This window comes from Tupaia chinensis, unplaced genomic scaffold, assembly GCF_000334495.1.
Source record: "Tupaia chinensis unplaced genomic scaffold, TupChi_1.0 Scaffold000386_1, whole genome shotgun sequence".
Classification (NCBI taxonomy): Eukaryota; Metazoa; Chordata; class Mammalia; order Scandentia; family Tupaiidae; genus Tupaia; species Tupaia belangeri.
Window position 1 is genome coordinate 2,302,092 of NW_006159888.1, and position 19,247 is coordinate 2,321,338.

At 42.5% G+C, this 19,247-nt stretch overlaps 1 protein-coding gene across 2 annotated transcripts in view; it reads right to left on the reverse strand.

The window, feature by feature from the left end:
- The window catches only part of UGGT1 (UDP-glucose glycoprotein glucosyltransferase 1), a 140,015-nt gene extending 120,768 nt beyond the window's left edge, over positions 1 to 19,247 (reverse strand). For both annotated transcript variants that reach the window (XM_006153676.3, XM_006153675.3), the window contains exons 1-3: positions 19,122 to 19,247; positions 11,448 to 11,583; positions 3,202 to 3,284 (exon numbers count right to left, since the gene is read on the reverse strand). In XM_006153676.3, coding sequence (XP_006153738.1) covers positions 3,202 to 3,284; positions 11,448 to 11,583; positions 19,122 to 19,179 — 277 coding nt within the window. In that variant the 5' untranslated portion in view covers positions 19,180 to 19,247. The remainder of the gene's footprint in view (positions 1 to 3,201; positions 3,285 to 11,447; positions 11,584 to 19,121) is intronic.

A 19,247-nucleotide genomic window follows, 5' to 3' on the forward strand; every position in this document is an offset into this window, starting at 1 on the left:
AAGCTGCCAGGTCCGGGATGCAAACCGCGGTCGACTACGTGGGAGTCCAGCGACATAGCCATTACGCTAACTGCTGGTTCCCGAAATTATTTTTTTTAATGGGAGAAACAAGAGAAATGGGGAAGGGAGGGAACAAGAATCTTTTGTGTGTACAGTCTTTTCTGCAGTGTAGATGTCTAAGTCACATATTATCCATACCAAAAAAATGTTCATTTTTGAAAAGAAAATTAGCATTTAAAAATCACAATTTAGGGGCCAGCAGAAGCTGTAATGCTTATACAGCTGGACTCCCACATAATCCTAGACTCAGTGGCTTAAAACTCACACCAGGCGCATACGTGTATGTGCCCAAAATCCCAAGAGGAGAACGGAGGAGAAGGGATTAGAGCTTGGCCATCCCCGGGGCAGGGGTGTGTGTGTGATTTCTCACTTTCTGTCTCTCTGTCTCTTTCTAGCTCTCCAGCAAGTGCACATAATCCGTAGCAAAAAAATCTCTTAAAAAAAAAATCACAATATAAAATGTTTCTATACTGCATTAGCTACATTCTATGTCAAACAAGATGCCAGAAAAAAATACTTCAAAATGTTGCCAAAAGTGGGAACCAGCAGTTAGCGTAATGGCTATGTCGCTGGACTCCCACATAGTCGACCACAGTTCATGTCCCGGACCCAGTGGCTTAAAACTCACGCCGGGTGCGTGTGCGTGCGTGCCCAAGATCCCGAGAGGAGAATGGAGGAGAAGGGATTGCGGCGTGACCATCCCCTCTGGGGGGTGATTTCGCGCTTTCTGTCTCTATGTCTCTCTCTGTCTGTCTGGCGAGCGCTAGTGCCCTACAGTGAAAATCTCTCCAAAAAAAAAAAAATTAAAAAAAAAAAAAATGTTGCCAAAAGTTTAATGGTGGAAACCTTCAGATGGTAAGAATATAAATAGTACTTCGAATAAATAACATGTTTAATATACTTTTATGATCACTTCTAAGAATTCATACTCCCAGAACTTCATCCAAGAACATGCATCATTTATACTCAAGAAATTTCATTTTAAATGGCAGAATTCAAATTTTATTATAAAATTTGCTTGAATTTATTCTTATAGAATAAATCTTTAAAATAAAATTATTTTCACTAACTAAAACAATCCTAATTGACACTAAATTATATAGTCTATATAAAATATATAGATGCCTGTTCAAAAACTTTATGTAAAGGGACCAGCAGTTAGCGTAATGGCTATGTCACTGGACTCCCACATAGTCGACCGCGGTTCACATCCCGGACCTGCTGGCTTAAAACTCACGCCAGGCGCATGTGTGTGCGTGCCCAGGATTCCGAAAGAAGAATGGAGGAGAAGGGATTGCAGCGTGGCCATCCCCGCTGGGGGGTGATTTCTCACTTTCTGTCTCTCTGTCTCTGTCTGGCGAGTGCATGTGCCCTATAGTGAAAACCCCCCCCGCAACAACAACAACAAAAAAAACTTTATGTATTTATATTGGAAAAAAAAAAAGATGCAGGGGGCCAGCAGATGGCATGGTGGTTAAGGTGCTGAACTCCCACATGGTCGAATGCAGTTCAAGTCCCGGGCCCAGCACCTTGAAACTTATCCCTGGTGTGAGTGTGTGTGTGTGTGTGTGTGTGTGTGTGTGTGTGTTTGTGTATGTGTCCAAAATTCCAAGAGGAAAATGGAAGAGAAAAGATTGCAGCATGGCCATCACCCTGGGTGATTTCTCCATTTCCCTCTCTATGTCTCTCTGGCAAGCACCTGCACCCTATAGCAAAAATATCTTTAAAAAAAATAATAATAACCATTCAGATCACTTTTTAAATATGTGACATTTTAATGAAAACTAAAAAGCTTAAAAATCAGTTCCAGAGCCAGCCAATGGTATGGTGGTTGGGGCAGCTGGATCCTATATAATTGGCTGAGCATTTCAAGTCCCAAACTCAGCAGTTTAAGAAATACTCTGGGTCCATGTGTGGACATACCCAAAATTTCAAGAGGAGAATGGAAGAAAAAGAATTGCAGTGTGGCCACCCCCTAAGAATGTGACTTCTTACTTTCTCCCTCCTCCTCTCTCTTTCTCTCTCTGGTGAGCACACATGTCCTATAGCAAAAACTAAATAAAAAGAAAAATCAGTTCCATTAAAACTAATAGCAATCACAGAATTTTCAAACATTTTCTTCTCAAAAAGGACTTATGCCTGTCAATGTAAAAGTCAAGAATTTAGCTACTTGGGACCAGTAGTTGGCATAATGGCTATGTCGCTAGACTCTCATGTAGTCGACTGCAGTTAGCGTCCCAGATTACTTAAAACTCACACCAGGCACGTATGTGTGCGTGCCCCAAATCCCAAGACGAGAATAGAAGAGAAAGGATTGCAGCGTGGCCATCCCCTCGAGGGGTGATTTCTCACTTTCTGTCTCAGTTTTTGTCTTTCTGGAGAGCGCATGCACCCTTAGCAAAAACCTCTCCCTCCTCAAAAAAAAAAAAAGATTTTTAGCTACTTACATATCAGTATCTTTGATATTAATATATAATAATAACCCCAGGGACTGTAGGTGGCATGGTGGTTAAAGAGTGCTAGACTCCCACATGGCCGACTATGGTTTGAGTCCCGGACCTGGTAGCTTGCTCCTCACTTCCTCTCTCTCATTCTCTCTCTCGCTTTGTCTATCTCTGGTCAAATTAAAATAAATAAATAAAATTAGAAAAAGTAATTCTTTAAATATTAATAGTAATGATCACCTCTATATAGCTTATATCACATCAGAAAATGTGTGTGAAAACATAAACTGTTCTTTTATTAAGTATTATGTGGATAGTACACAACGGAAAACACTCTGGATGGCACTAAATAATAATGGACTCAGATAACAGATCAATGTCATCAGTTCATAACAAAAGAAAGAGTGAATCAAATCAGATGGCTATTAAGTTAATACTAATATAGACAAAAACAGATTTAGAAAAAAAAATAGAATAAAAACAAGGGAGAAAAAGGCAAAGGTACTGCTTATGGCCAATGTTTCAAAAGTAATTATTTGGATTGTGTTGATTCTTCCTACTGCCATTACAACTCTAGTCATTAAAGATAAAAATCTTGTCCATTAACTACCATGCCACACATACTATAAAAGAGAATTTTTTTCCCTAGTAATTTTCCCAGACACCAAAGTCAAAGAAGTATTTTCTTCAATTTTACCGTGATGATCTGATGATCCAATATTCTGAGTGGCTTCTATAAAATTCCAAAATTTCTCTTGACTGTCTTCTGCTAAAAACTCACTGGGAGAGAAGGGGGAAATGTCAGAAATAAACAATTTAATAAAATCTTCTAATATACACTTTATTACCAAGGAGAATAAAAACAGGTTTTAGAGTTTACAAATGTCCATAGTATATATATAATATATACATGTACATACATATACTATATACATTGTAATATATTTTTCTTTAATGAGAGGCAAGTCTTACTAGCTTATTAGATATTAATAATTTGCTCACTTAATAGCTTAGTAGCTACTTCTTAAGAAAGCTGAATAAAACCTGAATTTCCCTGCTAAAACAGAGAAATCACAATATAAAGAAAGTTTATAAAACTCTATTAACAAAAATGCTATTGGAAGCAATAGCAGAATTAGGAATTCATAATTCTAGCACTAGTTATGCTCACTTATTTTCTGAAGGCCCTTATAAAGCACAAAAAATAAGTTGTGCCTGGGGCCAGCAGACGGTGTAGCAGTTATGTTGCTGGACTTCCTCATGGTTGACCATGGTTCAAGTACCAAATCCAGTGGGTTAAAACTCACGCCAGGCATGTGTGCACGCGTGCTCAAGATTCCAGGAGGAAAATGAAGAACAGAAGGGATTGTGGTGCGGCCATCCTCCCAGGGGGTGATTTCTCACTTTCTTTCTCTCTCTGCAAACATATGTGCTCTATAGCAAAAAAATCTCTGTTTTTTCCCCCATTAAAACATGAATCCTAGAAAGAGTTCTGGGACACTGAAGGCAGCACGTTTTAATCTTTAATGTCCATGAATTCAAGTTTTCAAGATCACCAAATTTTGAGTTAAAATTAGCACTGATCGTTAAAAAAAATTAGCACCAATCTAACAATAACGTTTTCATTTTTTTCAACTTTACACTACTAATCTAAAATAATGGCCATTCTAAATGTCCCTTCATTCAAGAATATAAAAATCTTAAAGGAAAATGCATATAGTGGAACCAACAGGTGGCATGGGTTAAGGTGCTGGACTACCACATTGCTGACTGCAGTTTTGAGTCCTGTACCTGGCGGCTCAAAAATCACATCAGCTACGTGTGCATTTGTGCCCAAAATCCCAGGAGAACAGGGGAGAAGGGACCACAGGGTGGCGAATACCTGGGAGGGGTGATTTCTCATTCTCCCTCTCACTGTCGGCTTCTCTCTGACAAGCACACACACCCTTGTTGGAAAAACAAATAAATAAAAAGAATTGCTGGGGCCAGCAGGTGGTATAGTAGTTAAGGTACTGGACTCCCACATGGCCAACTGTGCTCTGAGTCCCAGACTCTGGCTTGGGAATCATGCAGGGTGTGTATGCACATGAGCTCAAATTCCTGAGAGAAGGGCTATCCCCACAGAGGGTAATTTCTCATTTAGTCTCTCACTGTCTCTGTCTTTCTCTGGTAAACACATGAGCCCTATGGTAAAAACAAAAAAAGGAAGAAAATGCACGTAGAATGCACTGAATTACTGGTGTAAATTGGCCAACTTCTCTGAGCCTTAATATTATGTAGTGGTGGTCTTTCACTATCTTAAAGCAAACTACAGATCTGGATCTCAGCTTACCTAGCCAAAGGAAGACTTTCCCATTACTTGTCAACACTGGGCTGTACAACTCTCACTCTACTCCACAGCTAGACACAGAAATATGGGAAAAATAAGATTCATTTCCTGGTAATGCACAGCTTCTCTAAAAAATAGGCTTCTGAAAACACCCATTATCATAATGTTTATATTAAAATATTCAGTGCCTCCTTGAAAGCAGTATTTTTCTAGGTTTTCTAGTAACTGACATAAATACCATATAACCTTAGAGTAACTTACAGTCTAAGAAAATAGGTACTAACACAGATATATTATCATATGCACATAAAAATTAAACTCATGAATTAAAGCCACATTCAGAAGATAACACTGGCAGGGGAATGGGGTGGGAGGATGATGTACACATCACTGTAGTGGTAAAAACACGGATTTACCAGGATAAGACCCTCCAGGGCATGACCCTACATAAATAAACATGCTTTTATATAATTGCAAGAAAACCTCTCGAAACATACATTCTTCTTCAACCCATTATGTAAGTAAATTTTACAAGGTCTAAACTTAGAACAGTCTTAAAATTAATTATTAGATCCACTGAAATAATGTGGGACAGGAGAATAACACGAGATATTATGAAAAGTAATGTTCCCTTCTTTTTTATAGTATAGTAATTTTGATTGCTTTCTTTTTTATGTTTTAGATATTTAACTTCTTATACCTAGTCCACTGAGTAAAAATCTGTTTTTATTGATGAAATCAGAATGATGTCTGGGACTTGCCAGGGGGTGAGGGAGGGAAGGAAAAGATGATGATGGTGGTGGTTATTGGGTTTCTACTGATAATTGATAAACTGGGTGATGAGTACAAAGAAAGCATATTATAACATTCTCTTCATTTATACTGTTTGGAAACGTCACAACAAAAAAATCTTTAATCTATGACACCCCCTCAAATAACCTGAACGTCCACCAGATGGCACAAAGCTGGAGGTAAACTTGTTCTCTTAGATTTCCAAAGTTACTGAGGGAGATTGTTTTTCTTTCTTTCTTTCTTTCTTTTTCTTTTTTATTTTGAGAGGTTTTTTCTACAAGGCATATGTACTTGCGAGAGAGACAGAGAGACAGAAAGTGAGAAATCACCCCCCAGGGGGGATGGCCATGCCACAATCCCTTCTCCTCCATTCTCCTCTCAGAATCTGGGGCATGCACGCACATGCACCTGGCGTGAGTTCAAGCCACCGGTCTGGGACTCAAACCATGGTATAGACTACGTGGGAGTCCAGCAACACAGCCATTACATCAACTGCTGGTCCCCAGAATTGTTCTTTCTATAAGGACTAAAAGGGGAAGGGAAATACTAAAGGAGGGTGTATAATGTGACAATCATTACACTTGGAACACTAACCCATGTCATCAAATCTTCACAACCACCCTGAGCTATAAAAAAGTTTTTTAACTAAAAAACTGCAATTCAGAGACGTTAACTTACTTAAGAGCACAGAGTTAGTGAATAAATAAAAGCTACTAAGTAAATTCAAGCCATTTGATTTATACTTTTAGCATGCTGCATTTTTACACCATTAAAATATCTAGCACTCAGGGAGAGCAGGTGGTGTGATGAAGGGCGCTGGACTCCCATATGGCTGACCACGGTTAGAGTCCCGGACCTAGTGGCTTTCTTGCTCTCTCTCTCTCTCTCTCTCTCTCTCACTGTGCCCCTCTCTGGCCAAATTAAAATGAGTAAATAAATTAATTAAATTTAAAAAAAATATATATATATATATACACACACACATACCACTCAATAATTATTGCTTTAGATTTAAAAAATAACACCTATTATTTGCTCTAAGTGGTTTTAGTAACCATAGCTGCTCAAAACATATTCAGGGTTTTATTTCAATTAAGTATAAATATCACTATAAAACTACAACTTCACAATCTAAAAATACCCACAGAAATATTTTTAGCCCCTAAGGACTAGAAGCAAGAAAGGCAAAAGGACTGTGATACGCACATATCTTAATGTGTAGAAAAAGACTCTGACCCTTCATTCTCAGCCAGACGGACAGAGAGCCACAATTCATCATCAGGTACTCTTGGAGACACGAGAGAAAACAAGAGCAGCCTCAGCTAGCTCTGGAAACCACCCAACACACAACAGGTTCAAACAAGCACAGCCCACTTCTGAGTTGTCTACATGTCTCGCTACTTTGGCAAACAGTATGCAAACAGCCACAGGATAAGAAGCCTAAAAATAGTGAAGACAAAATGGCAGATGACCAGGAATATCATGAAAAGAGATGTTTATGGTGGGGAAGTTAGTGAAGGAAACCTTACACCCTATCCATTTCATAATGATCAACAAAACTGAAAAGAGGGACCAACAGAGGGTGTAGTGGTTATGTTGCTGGACTCCCATGTAGTAGATCACAGTTCAAGTCCTGGACACGGTGGCTTAAAGCTCACACCAGGCACATGTGCATGCATGCCCAAGATCTTGAAAGGAGAATGGAGGAGAAAGGATTACAGTGTGGCTATCCCCGCTGAGGGGTGATTTCTTGCTTTCTGTCTCTCTGTCTCTATCTCTCCCACAAGTACATGCGTCCAATAGCAAAAATCTCTCAAAACAAAAACAAAAACAAAAACCTGAAAAGAAATGAGAAACTAAGGAAGACAATTTTAGCATCATCAATCAAAAGTCCATAGATGGGACCAGCAGTTGGCACAATGGCTATGTCACTGAACTCCCATGTAGTCAACCATGGTTCGAGTCCTGGACCTGGTGGCTTAAACTCACATGGGGCACATGTGCATGTGTGCCCAAGATCCAGAGAGGAGAATGAAGGAAAAGGGATTGTGGCATGGCCATCCCCGCAGGGAGTGATTTCTCACTTTCTGTCTCTCTGTCTCTCTCTTTCTGGTGAGTGCACGCGCCCTATAGCAAAAACCTTTCAAAAAAAAAAAAAGTCCATAAGTATACACTAAAAGAATCTTCTAGGACAATGTACAAATACTAAGAAATTAATGTAAATAATAGTGAATGGAATTCAAAATGCTAAATAGAATTACCACAAGATTTCTGTTTGTTAATTGTACAGAATTATTCAGAAAGTGATGGTAAATCTCAATGACGTAAGAGTTACTCTAAACCAGGACCAGCAGTTGGTGTAACGGCTATGTCGCTGGACTCCCATGTAATTGACCACGGTTCGAGTCCTGGACCCAGTAGTTTAAACTCATGCTGGGCACGCACGTGTGTGTGTGTGTGTGTGTGTGTGTGTGTGTGTGTACGCCCAAGATCCCAAGAGGAGAAGTGATTGCTGTGAGGCCATCCCCCCCTGGGGGTGGGGGGTGATTTCTTGCTTTCTGTCTCTCTTTCTGGCGAGCACACGTGCTGTATAGCAAAAACCTTTCCAAAAAAATAAATAAATAAAAGAGTTACTCTAGATAAACAAACCAAAATAAGATTAGCAAAAAGAAATAAAAAAAAAAAAAAAAAAGGAACCAGCAGGTGGCATGGTGGTTAAGGTGCTGGACACTCCCACATGGCTGACCATGATTTGAGTCCAGGACCTGGTGGCTTGCTTTCTTACTTTCTCTCTCTCTCTGGTTAAATTAACATAAATGAACGAATAAATAAGATTAAATAAACAATTACCTTTAAAAAAAAAAGTTCAGTTATGAGAGTCCTGGTTCAGGCAATCTAGGAGCTCATCAACCTGCAGTCACATCACTTTACAATACATACAAAAAAGGTCTCAGGTTTGAGAGGATCAATCCACTTATCAAATTAGTTAGTGGAACTATGAAATACATATAGTGAGTTTTAGAGTTTGGGGTTCTGGGTTTTGTGTTTTGTTTTGCTTTTGTCACTGAGAAAAAGGAGGTATGGAGAAGAGATGAAAGAAAGACTGTTCAGCAGAAAGTCCATGAGGCTCCTGAATAAGTCAAGACTATGCCCCACTTTCCCACTGGTCCTCTATGCAATGCCAAGTTTTCTTCCTCAGGAAGTACAACAACTCATATATTAGGTCATGAGGAAAGCATGATGTATTTTTCTGTGTTTTTCTATGCAAAAATGCATCATGACTTTCCCAACATCCTAATACATAATCAACGTAACAAGACTCGACATATACATTTTTGTAAGAAATTCTTACAAGTAAAATTCTAAGTTGAAGATGACAAAAGTAGCCCAAAGTTACCTGGAGTGATGTGAGAGCTCAAATGTCCAACACAACCAAACACTGAGACTACTGACTGCTTCCTGTTCAACCTACCTACATTATTTGAGATAGGGTAAAGGTAAGTTTCTATCCACAAATACATAAAAACTGAATCTAAAGAGAGGGATCTCATTATATTTACATAATAAACCAGCTAAAACACACCCTTGGAATACAAAATATCCCAAGACATAATTGGCTATATAGTATTTTACCCACTTTAAAATATAACATTGCCAGGGCTAACAGATGGCATATTGGTTACATCACTGGACTCCCACATGACCAACCACAATTCAGGTCCGGACCCAGTGGCTTGAAAACCACACCAGGCATGTGTGCTTATGTGCCCAAGATCCTGGGAATATAGGAGAATGGACTGCAGTGTGACCATCCCCACCCCACCCCCAGAGGGGATGTGACTTATTTTCCCTCTCACTGTCTCTGTCTCTCTTTGGTGAGTGCATATCCTTTGACAAAAGCCTCTTAAATAATTAAATAAATAAAACATGCCACTGTTTTATGAAGTGTCACTAATTTCAATTGTAAAATATCTCCTTGATTTGATTAAAAATGCATCCTGATTTTAGAGGTGTTAAAATGGAGAACAGGGGGACCAGCAGTTAGCATAATGGCTATGTTGCTGGACTCCCATGTAGTAGACCGCGGTTCGAGTCCCGGACCCAGTGGCTTAAACTCACGCCAGGAGCATGTGTGTGCATGCCCAAGATCCCAAGAGGAGAATGGAGGAGAAGGGATTGTGGCATGGCCACCGCCCCCTGGAGGGTGATTTCTCGCTTTCTGTCTCTCTGTCTCTCTCTGTTTTTCTAGCGAGCACATGCACCCCTATAGCAAAAACCTCTCCAAAAAAAAAAAAAAAAAGGGAGAGCAGGGCCCAGCCAATGGCGTAACAGTTACATCCCTGGACTCCCACGTAGTCCACCACAGTCCAAGTCCTGAACCCAGTGGCTTAAAATTCAGGCCAGGCAAGTGTGTATATGTGCCCAAAATCCCAAAAGGAGTATGGAAGAAAAGGGATTAAGTCATGGTCATCCACCCTGTGGGATGGTTTCTTGCTTTCTGTCTCTCTGGCAAGTGCATGGACCCTATAACAAAAATCTCTCCAAAAAAAAAAAAAAAAAACAACCTAGAACAACAGGGCTAGCAGGTGGCATGGTGGTTAAGGTGCTGGACTCCTAAATGGCCAGCTGCTGTCCGAGTCCCAGACCTGGTGGCTTCAAAATCACACCTGAATGCATGTGTGTACATGCCCAAATCCTGAGAAGAGAATGGAAGAGAAGGGATTGTGGCATGGCCATCCTCTCCAGGGGGTTGATTTGTCACTTTTCCACTCTCTTTTTCTGCCAAGCACATGTGTCCTACAGTAAAAATCTTAAAAAAAAAAAAAAAAATTTAAATTTAAAAAAAAAGTAGAATAAGTACATAACAGATAAAAGCCAGTCATTACCTCAATCTTTGCCTATGCGCTCTCATCTTTGGATCTTCTTCTGAGTTCCTAAGAGGAACACTTCCTCTTTCCACTACTTTTCAACCTTTCTTGTATTACTGTAGAATTTTTTTTTTAAGTGCCACTCCCTCTTCCTTAAAAACCACATTTATACTTTTTAAAAATTATTTATTTAATTATATTTATCATTTTTAAAAATTTGTTATAGAGCACATGCACTTACCAGAGAAGAGAGAGAGCGAAAGTGAGAAAGTAAGCTGCCATATCCAGGACTGGAACTGCAGTTGGCCATGTGGGAATCAAGCAACCCAACACCATGCCACCTGCTGGCCCTACCACACTTACAATTTTCCAGGAAGATAACTTAATAATTTAATCAGTTCAATATAATCATATAAAGAAATTCCTAAATATATCTATGAATCAACATAGCCCTGTCCTGCTGGAAGACTCCATGTCCTAACAGCCTGGGTATAGCACACAGTCAGTGCACAATGAAAGGGGCGCTTAATAAATATATTTGATTGTGACCAGCAGTTGGCGTTATAGCTATATCACTGGATTCCCATGTAGCCAACCACGGTTCAAGTCCCAGACCCGGTGGCTTAAACTCACAGCAGGCACGTATGTGTGTGTGTATGTGTGTGTGTGTGTGTGTGTGTGTGCCCAAGACCCTGAGAGGAGAATGGAGAAGGGACTGAGGCGTGGCCATCCCCCCGGGGAGTAATTTCTCGGTTTCTGTCTCTCTCTATCTCTCTGTGTCTCTCTCTGTCTTCCTGGCGGGCGCATGCGCCCTATAGCAAAAACCTCTCATTCATTCATACATACATACATACATACATTTGATGATCTCACTCCCTGAAGAGCTCCTGAATATCCACTGGCAGAGCCTAAATTTACAGCCAAATACATAACAGAAAAGAAAATATCTCTTACCTGGCTTCTAACAACAATGGGGTGGAAAACCATTTTGTTGTAAGAGAGGTTGTAATAGCTTTTGAATCTGCCTCTACTGAGGAGAACAGCCAAAGTCCAGTGAGTACTATCAGAAGGCCCATTTTATAGCAAATCCCTAAGGAAAAAAATGGAATTAAGTCTTACAACAAGGTAGTGTTTAAACTTTAATAGTTGGAGACATAAAATAACCATCTTAATACCTGGAAACAAAATAGCATTAAAGTTATAGAAAAAGAAATGCTTCTGAACTATTACATAACAGTACTGTTTGTTTGTTCTTTTTTTGTTTTGTTTTGCTAGCAAGGGCACCTGTACTCACCAGAGAAAGAGACACAGGAAAGGAGAAGAGAAAGCACCTCTCCATGGGCTATGGTCATACCATAATCCTCTCTCCTCTATCTCCCCCTCCTTCAGGATTTTGAGCACACACATGCCCAGCATGTTTCTCAAGCCATCATGTCCAAGAGTCAGCGATGTGGGATCTGGCTGCCCTGACCACCATGTCCCAGAGCTGGCCCTACAACAGGACTTAATATCTAGATAGTCCAATAGGTGCTTCCTGAGTGACTAATACATAACCCAAAGCATATACAGTTCATTACATTTTCTCCTCCAAAAGCTCCACTTCATTTCCTGGGAGTCTACACTACACGGAGGTATAAAAGCCAGTGGTTGTACAGCAGGTAGCACAACAAAAGCACATAACCACATGACAAATAATGGCTGCTGTGCATTAAACTGTGTCCACCAAAGAGACATGTTGGTGTCCTAACCCCTGGTACCTCAGAATGTGAGCTGAACTGGAAATAGGGTCTTACAGAGGTAATCAAGTTAAAACGAAGTCATTAAATGGGCCCTAACCAAGTGTGACTGGCATTCTAAAAAAGAGAAATCTAGGCAGACACACACACAGAAGGAAGACCATGTGAAGAGAAACAGGGTAGAGGCAGACGCTGAAATTATACTGCAAGCCAGGGAGCGCAGGGGCTCCCAGTGATAGAAGAGGCAAAAAAGCCCCTCCCCTATGGGCTCCAGAGGGAGTCTGGTCCTGCGGCACCTCAGTTCAGAACTTCTAGCATTCGGAACCCTGACGTGTGCCATCTCATAGTACTTTGTTACCAGCAGCCCTAGGACACGAGTATGACGGGTTTCAAACTAAACTCGATGAGAGGTTCTGTGACACAGTTGGTAGCACCCTGACTGCAAGCTGGAAGCTACATGCAAGCTGTGGTTCGAGTTCCTGGCCTGCTTGGCCTAGAAACATGCCAGGCATGTGCACCTGTGCCCAGAATCCTGGCAGTTTAAGGATGGGGGAAGGTGAACACAGCATGAGCAAGCCCTGCAGAGGGTGCATGTCTGTCTCTCTGTTTCTGTTCCTCATGCACATGCTTCATCATGAATGGGGATGGGGGGGGGGACCTGAAAAACAAACAAACAAAAAACCAGAAACATCTGTAAAGAGACTGTAGAAAAAAGAAAACACACACAAAAGTTAAATCTACTGAAAACAGCTAAGCAAGCTAGACCTTTGACAATAAAATCTGCTAGCAGTAATTCCTGACTGGTGCAGGGAGGATGATGCAGGTCTCTATCATAATTCAGTGAAGCTATGGACATTACCTAAAGAGGAAGAGGCAAGGACCCCCATTTTTGCATACAGATCCAGACCATTCAACAACCCTTGAGACTATTTATAGACATGTTCCCCTACAGGTCGGTGGACTGCAGCCTCGGAAACCTCCTTCGCAAGTTAGAGCAAGCACATTAAGCGGAAAAAGAAAACCTTTCAGTCAGGGGAGTAGCAATCAATTCTGGTTTGCTATTTACTAACCAGTTATCTAATTTCCCTGGCCCTTAGCATCCCTATAAAACCAGAATATAAAACCAGAATAACGACATCTGCCACAGAGTCACTGTGAGAAGTGCCAAGTACTATAGCAGAATTGACTGCTGTAGTAAAACACTGCATCACAAGGAAAAAACAACTATCTTCTAAATGAGAGGATGGCACATCATTATCATTACATAGGTCTCAAAAATGTGCCTTGGAAACATATTCGCTGTAGGTACGAGAGGAAAACAATCCTTCCCCAAAGTCACTGAGTCTCTAAGTGGAGGCAGGCCATATGAACCTGTTCATGCAGTATGATGCTCCTGGCTATTTGTAGTCACAATCTGCACATTGCCTAGGTGTGTAATCTCTAGGAAGTGATGACTCCTGAGGACAAACCAGATAGCACTACAGTCACTCCAGGCAGATAGATGCGTACAGAGTGGCTGACATGGCAAAGGGCCCAGAGGAAACCTTAGCACTTATTGACCATTGACTCTGGGCTAGGCTTACCTAATCCTTATAAAACAAAATGAGGACTGAAGTTCCTTGAAGGTAGCGACCATGTCTACTTTGTTCCCCATAGGAAACAGCACAGTGCCTGGCTCACAGTAACTAGTCCATAAAAATGCTTCATGAACTGATGAAACACTGCCATCTCCATCTTAAAAATAAGACAATGATGGAGCTGGCAGGTGGCATGGTGGTTAAGTCACTGGACTCCCACATGGCCAACCACAGTTCGAGTCCTGGACCTGGCACCTTGCTTTCTCACTTACTTTCTCCTCTGGTCAAAAAAAAGTTTTTTTAAGAATTATTTTATCTAACTTCATAGATTTATTTATTTTTATTTGACCAGAGAAAAACAGAGTGAGCAAGCGAGCAAGTGAGCAACATGAAACCACAGGAGCAAGTTGAAGCCAGGACCAAATCATAGGCCAACCACCCCTACTGTGTTTGCTCTAACTTGCAGAGGAGCCTTAGATTGGTGCTGGAGACTAAACATGAGCTTCTCAAGAGCAAGGGCTTGTCCATCACAATCACCATGCCCAGTATAATCTCTGAAACATACAAGACACGCAGAATAAACACAGCCTTTATTTTTTATTTGTGAAGAGATTAATGAAAACATCAGGAAAGAAAGGAGTGCAGACCAAGAGTAAAGATGCTACAAAAAGGCTAGGAGTGTAGGGCTGGCCTCATAGCCTAATGGTTAAGGGAAGCCAGATCTCGCATGGCTGACGACAGTCTGAATCCCAGACCCAGTGGATTGAAAACATGTTGGACACGTGTGCATAAGCACACACCCTAAATCCTGAGGGAAAGGGGATGTGAAGAAGGGATTATAGTGTAACTATACCCCATTAAGGGGGTGCTCACTCCTTTTCTTTCTCCCTCTGGCAAGCATGTACACTTTGTGACAACTTAAAAAAAGAGAGAGAGCTAGGACTGTTAAAAGGGGTAAAAATAATGTACCTAGAAATTTCCTTGTACTCTTTCAAAAAGAAAGTATGTGTGTATGTTTTATAGGGAGAGGTACATCTCCACTGAGATGAAGAAGGAGGAAAGCTATATGTTAAAGAAGAGCTCTGCCACTCTGACTCCACATTCTTTTTTTTGGAAGAGGTTTTTGCTATAGGGCACATGCACTTGCCAGAGAGACAGAAAGTGAGAAATCACAACCCAGAGGGGATGGCCCAACCGCAATCCTTTCTCCTCCATTCTCCTCTCGGGATCTTGGGCACACGCACGCACATGCGCCCGGCATGAGTTTTAAGCCACCGGGTCCAGGACATGAACCGCGGTCGACTACGTGGGCGTCCAGCGACATAGCCATTAGGCTAACTGCTGGTCCCTGACTCCACATTCTTTTTTTTGGAAGAGGTTTTTGCTATAGGGCACATGCACTTGCCAGAGAGACAGAAAGTGAGAAATCACAACCCAGAGGGGATGGCCCAACCGCAATCCTTTCTCCTCCATTCTCCTCTCGGGATCTTGGGCACACGCACGCACATGCGCCCGGCATGAGTTTTAAGCCACCGGGTCCAGGACATGAACCGCGGTCGACTACGTGGGCGTCCAGCGACATAGCCATTAGGCTAACTGCTGGTCCCTGACTCCACATTCTTTTTTTTGGAAGAGGTTTTTGCTATAGGGCACATGCACTTGCCAGAGAGACAGAAAGTGAGAAATCACAACCCAGAGGGGATGGCCCAACCGCAATCCTTTCTCCTCCATTCTCCTCTCGGGATCTTGGGCACACGCACGCACATGCGCCCGGCATGAGTTTTAAGCCACCGGGTCCAGGACATGAACCGCGGTCGACTACGTGGGCGTCCAGCGACATAGCCATTAGGCTAACTGCTGGTCCCTGACTCCACATTCTTTTTTTTGGAAGAGGTTTTTGCTATAGGGCACATGCACTTGCCAGAGAGACAGAAAGTGAGAAATCACAACCCAGAGGGGATGGCCCAACCGCAATCCTTTCTCCTCCATTCTCCTCTCGGGATCTTGGGCACACGCACGCACATGCGCCCGGCATGAGTTTTAAGCCACCGGGTCCAGGACATGAACCGCGGTCGACTACGTGGGCGTCCAGCGACATAGCCATTAGGCTAACTGCTGGTCCCTGACTCCACATTCTTTTTTTTGGAAGAGGTTTTTGCTATAGGGCACATGCACTTGCCAGAGAGACAGAAAGTGAGAAATCACAACCCAGAGGGGATGGCCCAACCGCAATCCTTTCTCCTCCATTCTCCTCTCGGGATCTTGGGCACACGCACGCACATGCGCCCGGCATGAGTTTTAAGCCACCGGGTCCAGGACATGAACCGCGGTCGACTACGTGGGCGTCCAGCGACATAGCCATTAGGCTAACTGCTGGTCCCTGACTCCACATTCTTTTTTTTGGAAGAGGTTTTTGCTATAGGGCACATGCACTTGCCAGAGAGACAGAAAGTGAGAAATCACAACCCAGAGGGGATGGCCCAACCGCAATCCTTTCTCCTCCATTCTCCTCTCGGGATCTTGGGCACACGCACGCACATGCGCCCGGCATGAGTTTTAAGCCACCGGGTCCAGGACATGAACCGCGGTCGACTACGTGGGCGTCCAGCGACATAGCCATTAGGCTAACTGCTGGTCCCTGACTCCACATTCTTTTTTTTGGAAGAGGTTTTTGCTATAGGGCACATGCACTTGCCAGAGAGACAGAAAGTGAGAAATCACAACCCAGAGGGGATGGCCCAACCGCAATCCTTTCTCCTCCATTCTCCTCTCGGGATCTTGGGCACACGCACGCACATGCGCCCGGCATGAGTTTTAAGCCACCGGGTCCAGGACATGAACCGCGGTCGACTACGTGGGCGTCCAGCGACATAGCCATTAGGCTAACTGCTGGTCCCTGACTCCACATTCTTTTTTTTGGAAGAGGTTTTTGCTATAGGGCACATGCACTTGCCAGAGAGACAGAAAGTGAGAAATCACAACCCAGAGGGGATGGCCCAACCGCAATCCTTTCTCCTCCATTCTCCTCTCGGGATCTTGGGCACACGCACGCACATGCGCCCGGCATGAGTTTTAAGCCACCGGGTCCAGGACATGAACCGCGGTCGACTACGTGGGCGTCCAGCGACATAGCCATTAGGCTAACTGCTGGTCCCTGACTCCACATTCTTGATTCCACAGGCAGTATTGGAGGAAAGCGCTATCTAGGAAGACAGAGATGAGAACCTCACTGAAGCAGTCTTTTGTCTGAGGATGTCTTTACTTTATGAGATACCTATCACTCTGATCCAAGTGGACCTTAAATATTGCTTATGAAGATAAACAGTCTGAGAGGTAAAGGTTTTCAGAATCTGCAATGTGGTACTGCATGATTAAAGGCATAATGCTTGTGGCATGATGGAAAAACAGAAAACATTCTTTAACAAGTTCAAGGCCTAATTTTATCATTGAATATCTGTAAGAGCCAAGAACATTTAAATCAAAACACTATATCTTGGTCATGTATTTACAATAAAATATGGATAATATTGATAATAATCATGTATGGGAAATGTTTTTTACTTTTTGGGAAACAGGTAGAAAATTCTAAGGTATCACCAACTTTTTCTGTTTTTAAGATAAAATAAAAGCAAACAAACTCTTAGGGCCAGCAGGTGGTAAAGTGGTTAAGGCATTGGACTCCAACATAGGTGGCCATGGTTGGAGTTCCAGATCTGGCAGCTTGGGAAAAAAAAAAAAAAATCACACTAGGCACACGCGCATGTTATGTCCAAAATTAAGAGACGTGGCCAACACTAGGCACACGCGCATGTTATGTCCAAAATCATGAGACGTGGCCATCTCCCCTGGTGGGTGATTTCTCCATTTCCTTCCCTCCGTCTCTCTCCTGCAAGCACATATACTCCATAGCTATCTGCAAGCTTACAGATGGCCAACTGAGATTCAATATGCATGTTGGGAGTAAAGAAAAATATTAGGAAGCACCCTTTTTCCGAAAAATTAACTCTCAAATAATGACATTTCATACTGACATTTCATAATGATATTTATACTTATAGTAAAACCATTTGTGAACCACATTAATCTAATTTCAGCTAAAAGTGGCTACTATACAGCTAAGACAATGAGCACCCCTGCATGGTGGCAGGTCAGTAGCACCTGACTGAACTCCCACGCTGTAAGCCATGTGGCCAACCATGGGTTCAGATCCCAGGTAGGGCTGGACATGCCAGACATATGCACATGCCCAAGATCTTAATAAGCTAGAAGGCTGAGGAAAGATCTCTACTGATAAGACACTGTGGAGAGTGCCTCCCCTCTCTCTCACGCAAGCACTCCCTATTATGAATAATACAAACTTGAAGGGGAAAAAAGATCATAAATAACTGCAAAAAAAAAAAAAAAAAAGCATTTTTAAAATTTATTCCCCTCAACTTAAAAATGCACCATAAAGGTGTGGTGCTGCTGTACAAAGTATTATGCTTACTTCCCTTAATAAAAAGTTTCAGCTTAGTTTATAAAAGCAAGCCAACTGGAAAAGCTACAATCATCCCAAGTTTTGTGGTGGTGTCAAATAGCTATTTAAAATGTCTTCAAACGCTTGCAAGTATACAAGATACAAGGGAAGAGGACGCTTTACACTAAAATTAGGCGGCAAGAGTATCCATGAATGTTTCCAAAACAGCTACTGTAGCACAGTAAGGCACGAGACCTCAGGACTTCAAATTAACAAAGTATGCTTCTCAAATCTGGCAAGAAATACAAAACTAGAGATTCTAGCCAAGGAAAGAATTCCCACCTATAAATTACTGGCGATGTACACAGACCTTACTTTTTTGGCAGGTCCCACATACAAACCGAAACTGGATCAACCGTTTTCTAGCCAACAGATCCTAGTATTAGATGAAAACGGAAACCAGTATGCATCACCCGATTTCAATTTAAGGAAAACAGAAATCGTTTAAAGGAGCAGATCATTTTCCAATCAGAGTCCTGCAAAGTGCTGGTTCTCAACTCAGTGTCAGGCTTGGTTTACATTTGTGGTAGGACACTTCCCCCCTCCGTCTCCACTTGGGCACATGGTCTCGAAGCTCCTCAAACGCTCAAGACCACTAAAGACAGCCTGCCGTCACCCAGTGGAAACGATGCCTTGCCCGAAGGTCCTTCGGAGCGCTTGGGGAGAGGGGAAGGGCAGAGACACGAGAGGAGAAACTGAGTCAGGGTGGAGGCTGAAGCTCAAGGTGACCGGGGCACAGCTCGCCTCGCACCCGAGACGCTCCCCATCCACGAGGCCTCCCCACACCACCCCTGGGTACCTGTCACCCGCAGCGCAGCCGCGGTGCACTCGCCGCTCGCGTCCCCCTTGCTGCCCATTCCGGGGCCGCGCTTCTCCCACTACAGCGCCTGCGACAACGCCGGGGCGGGGCGGGGCGGCGGCGGCG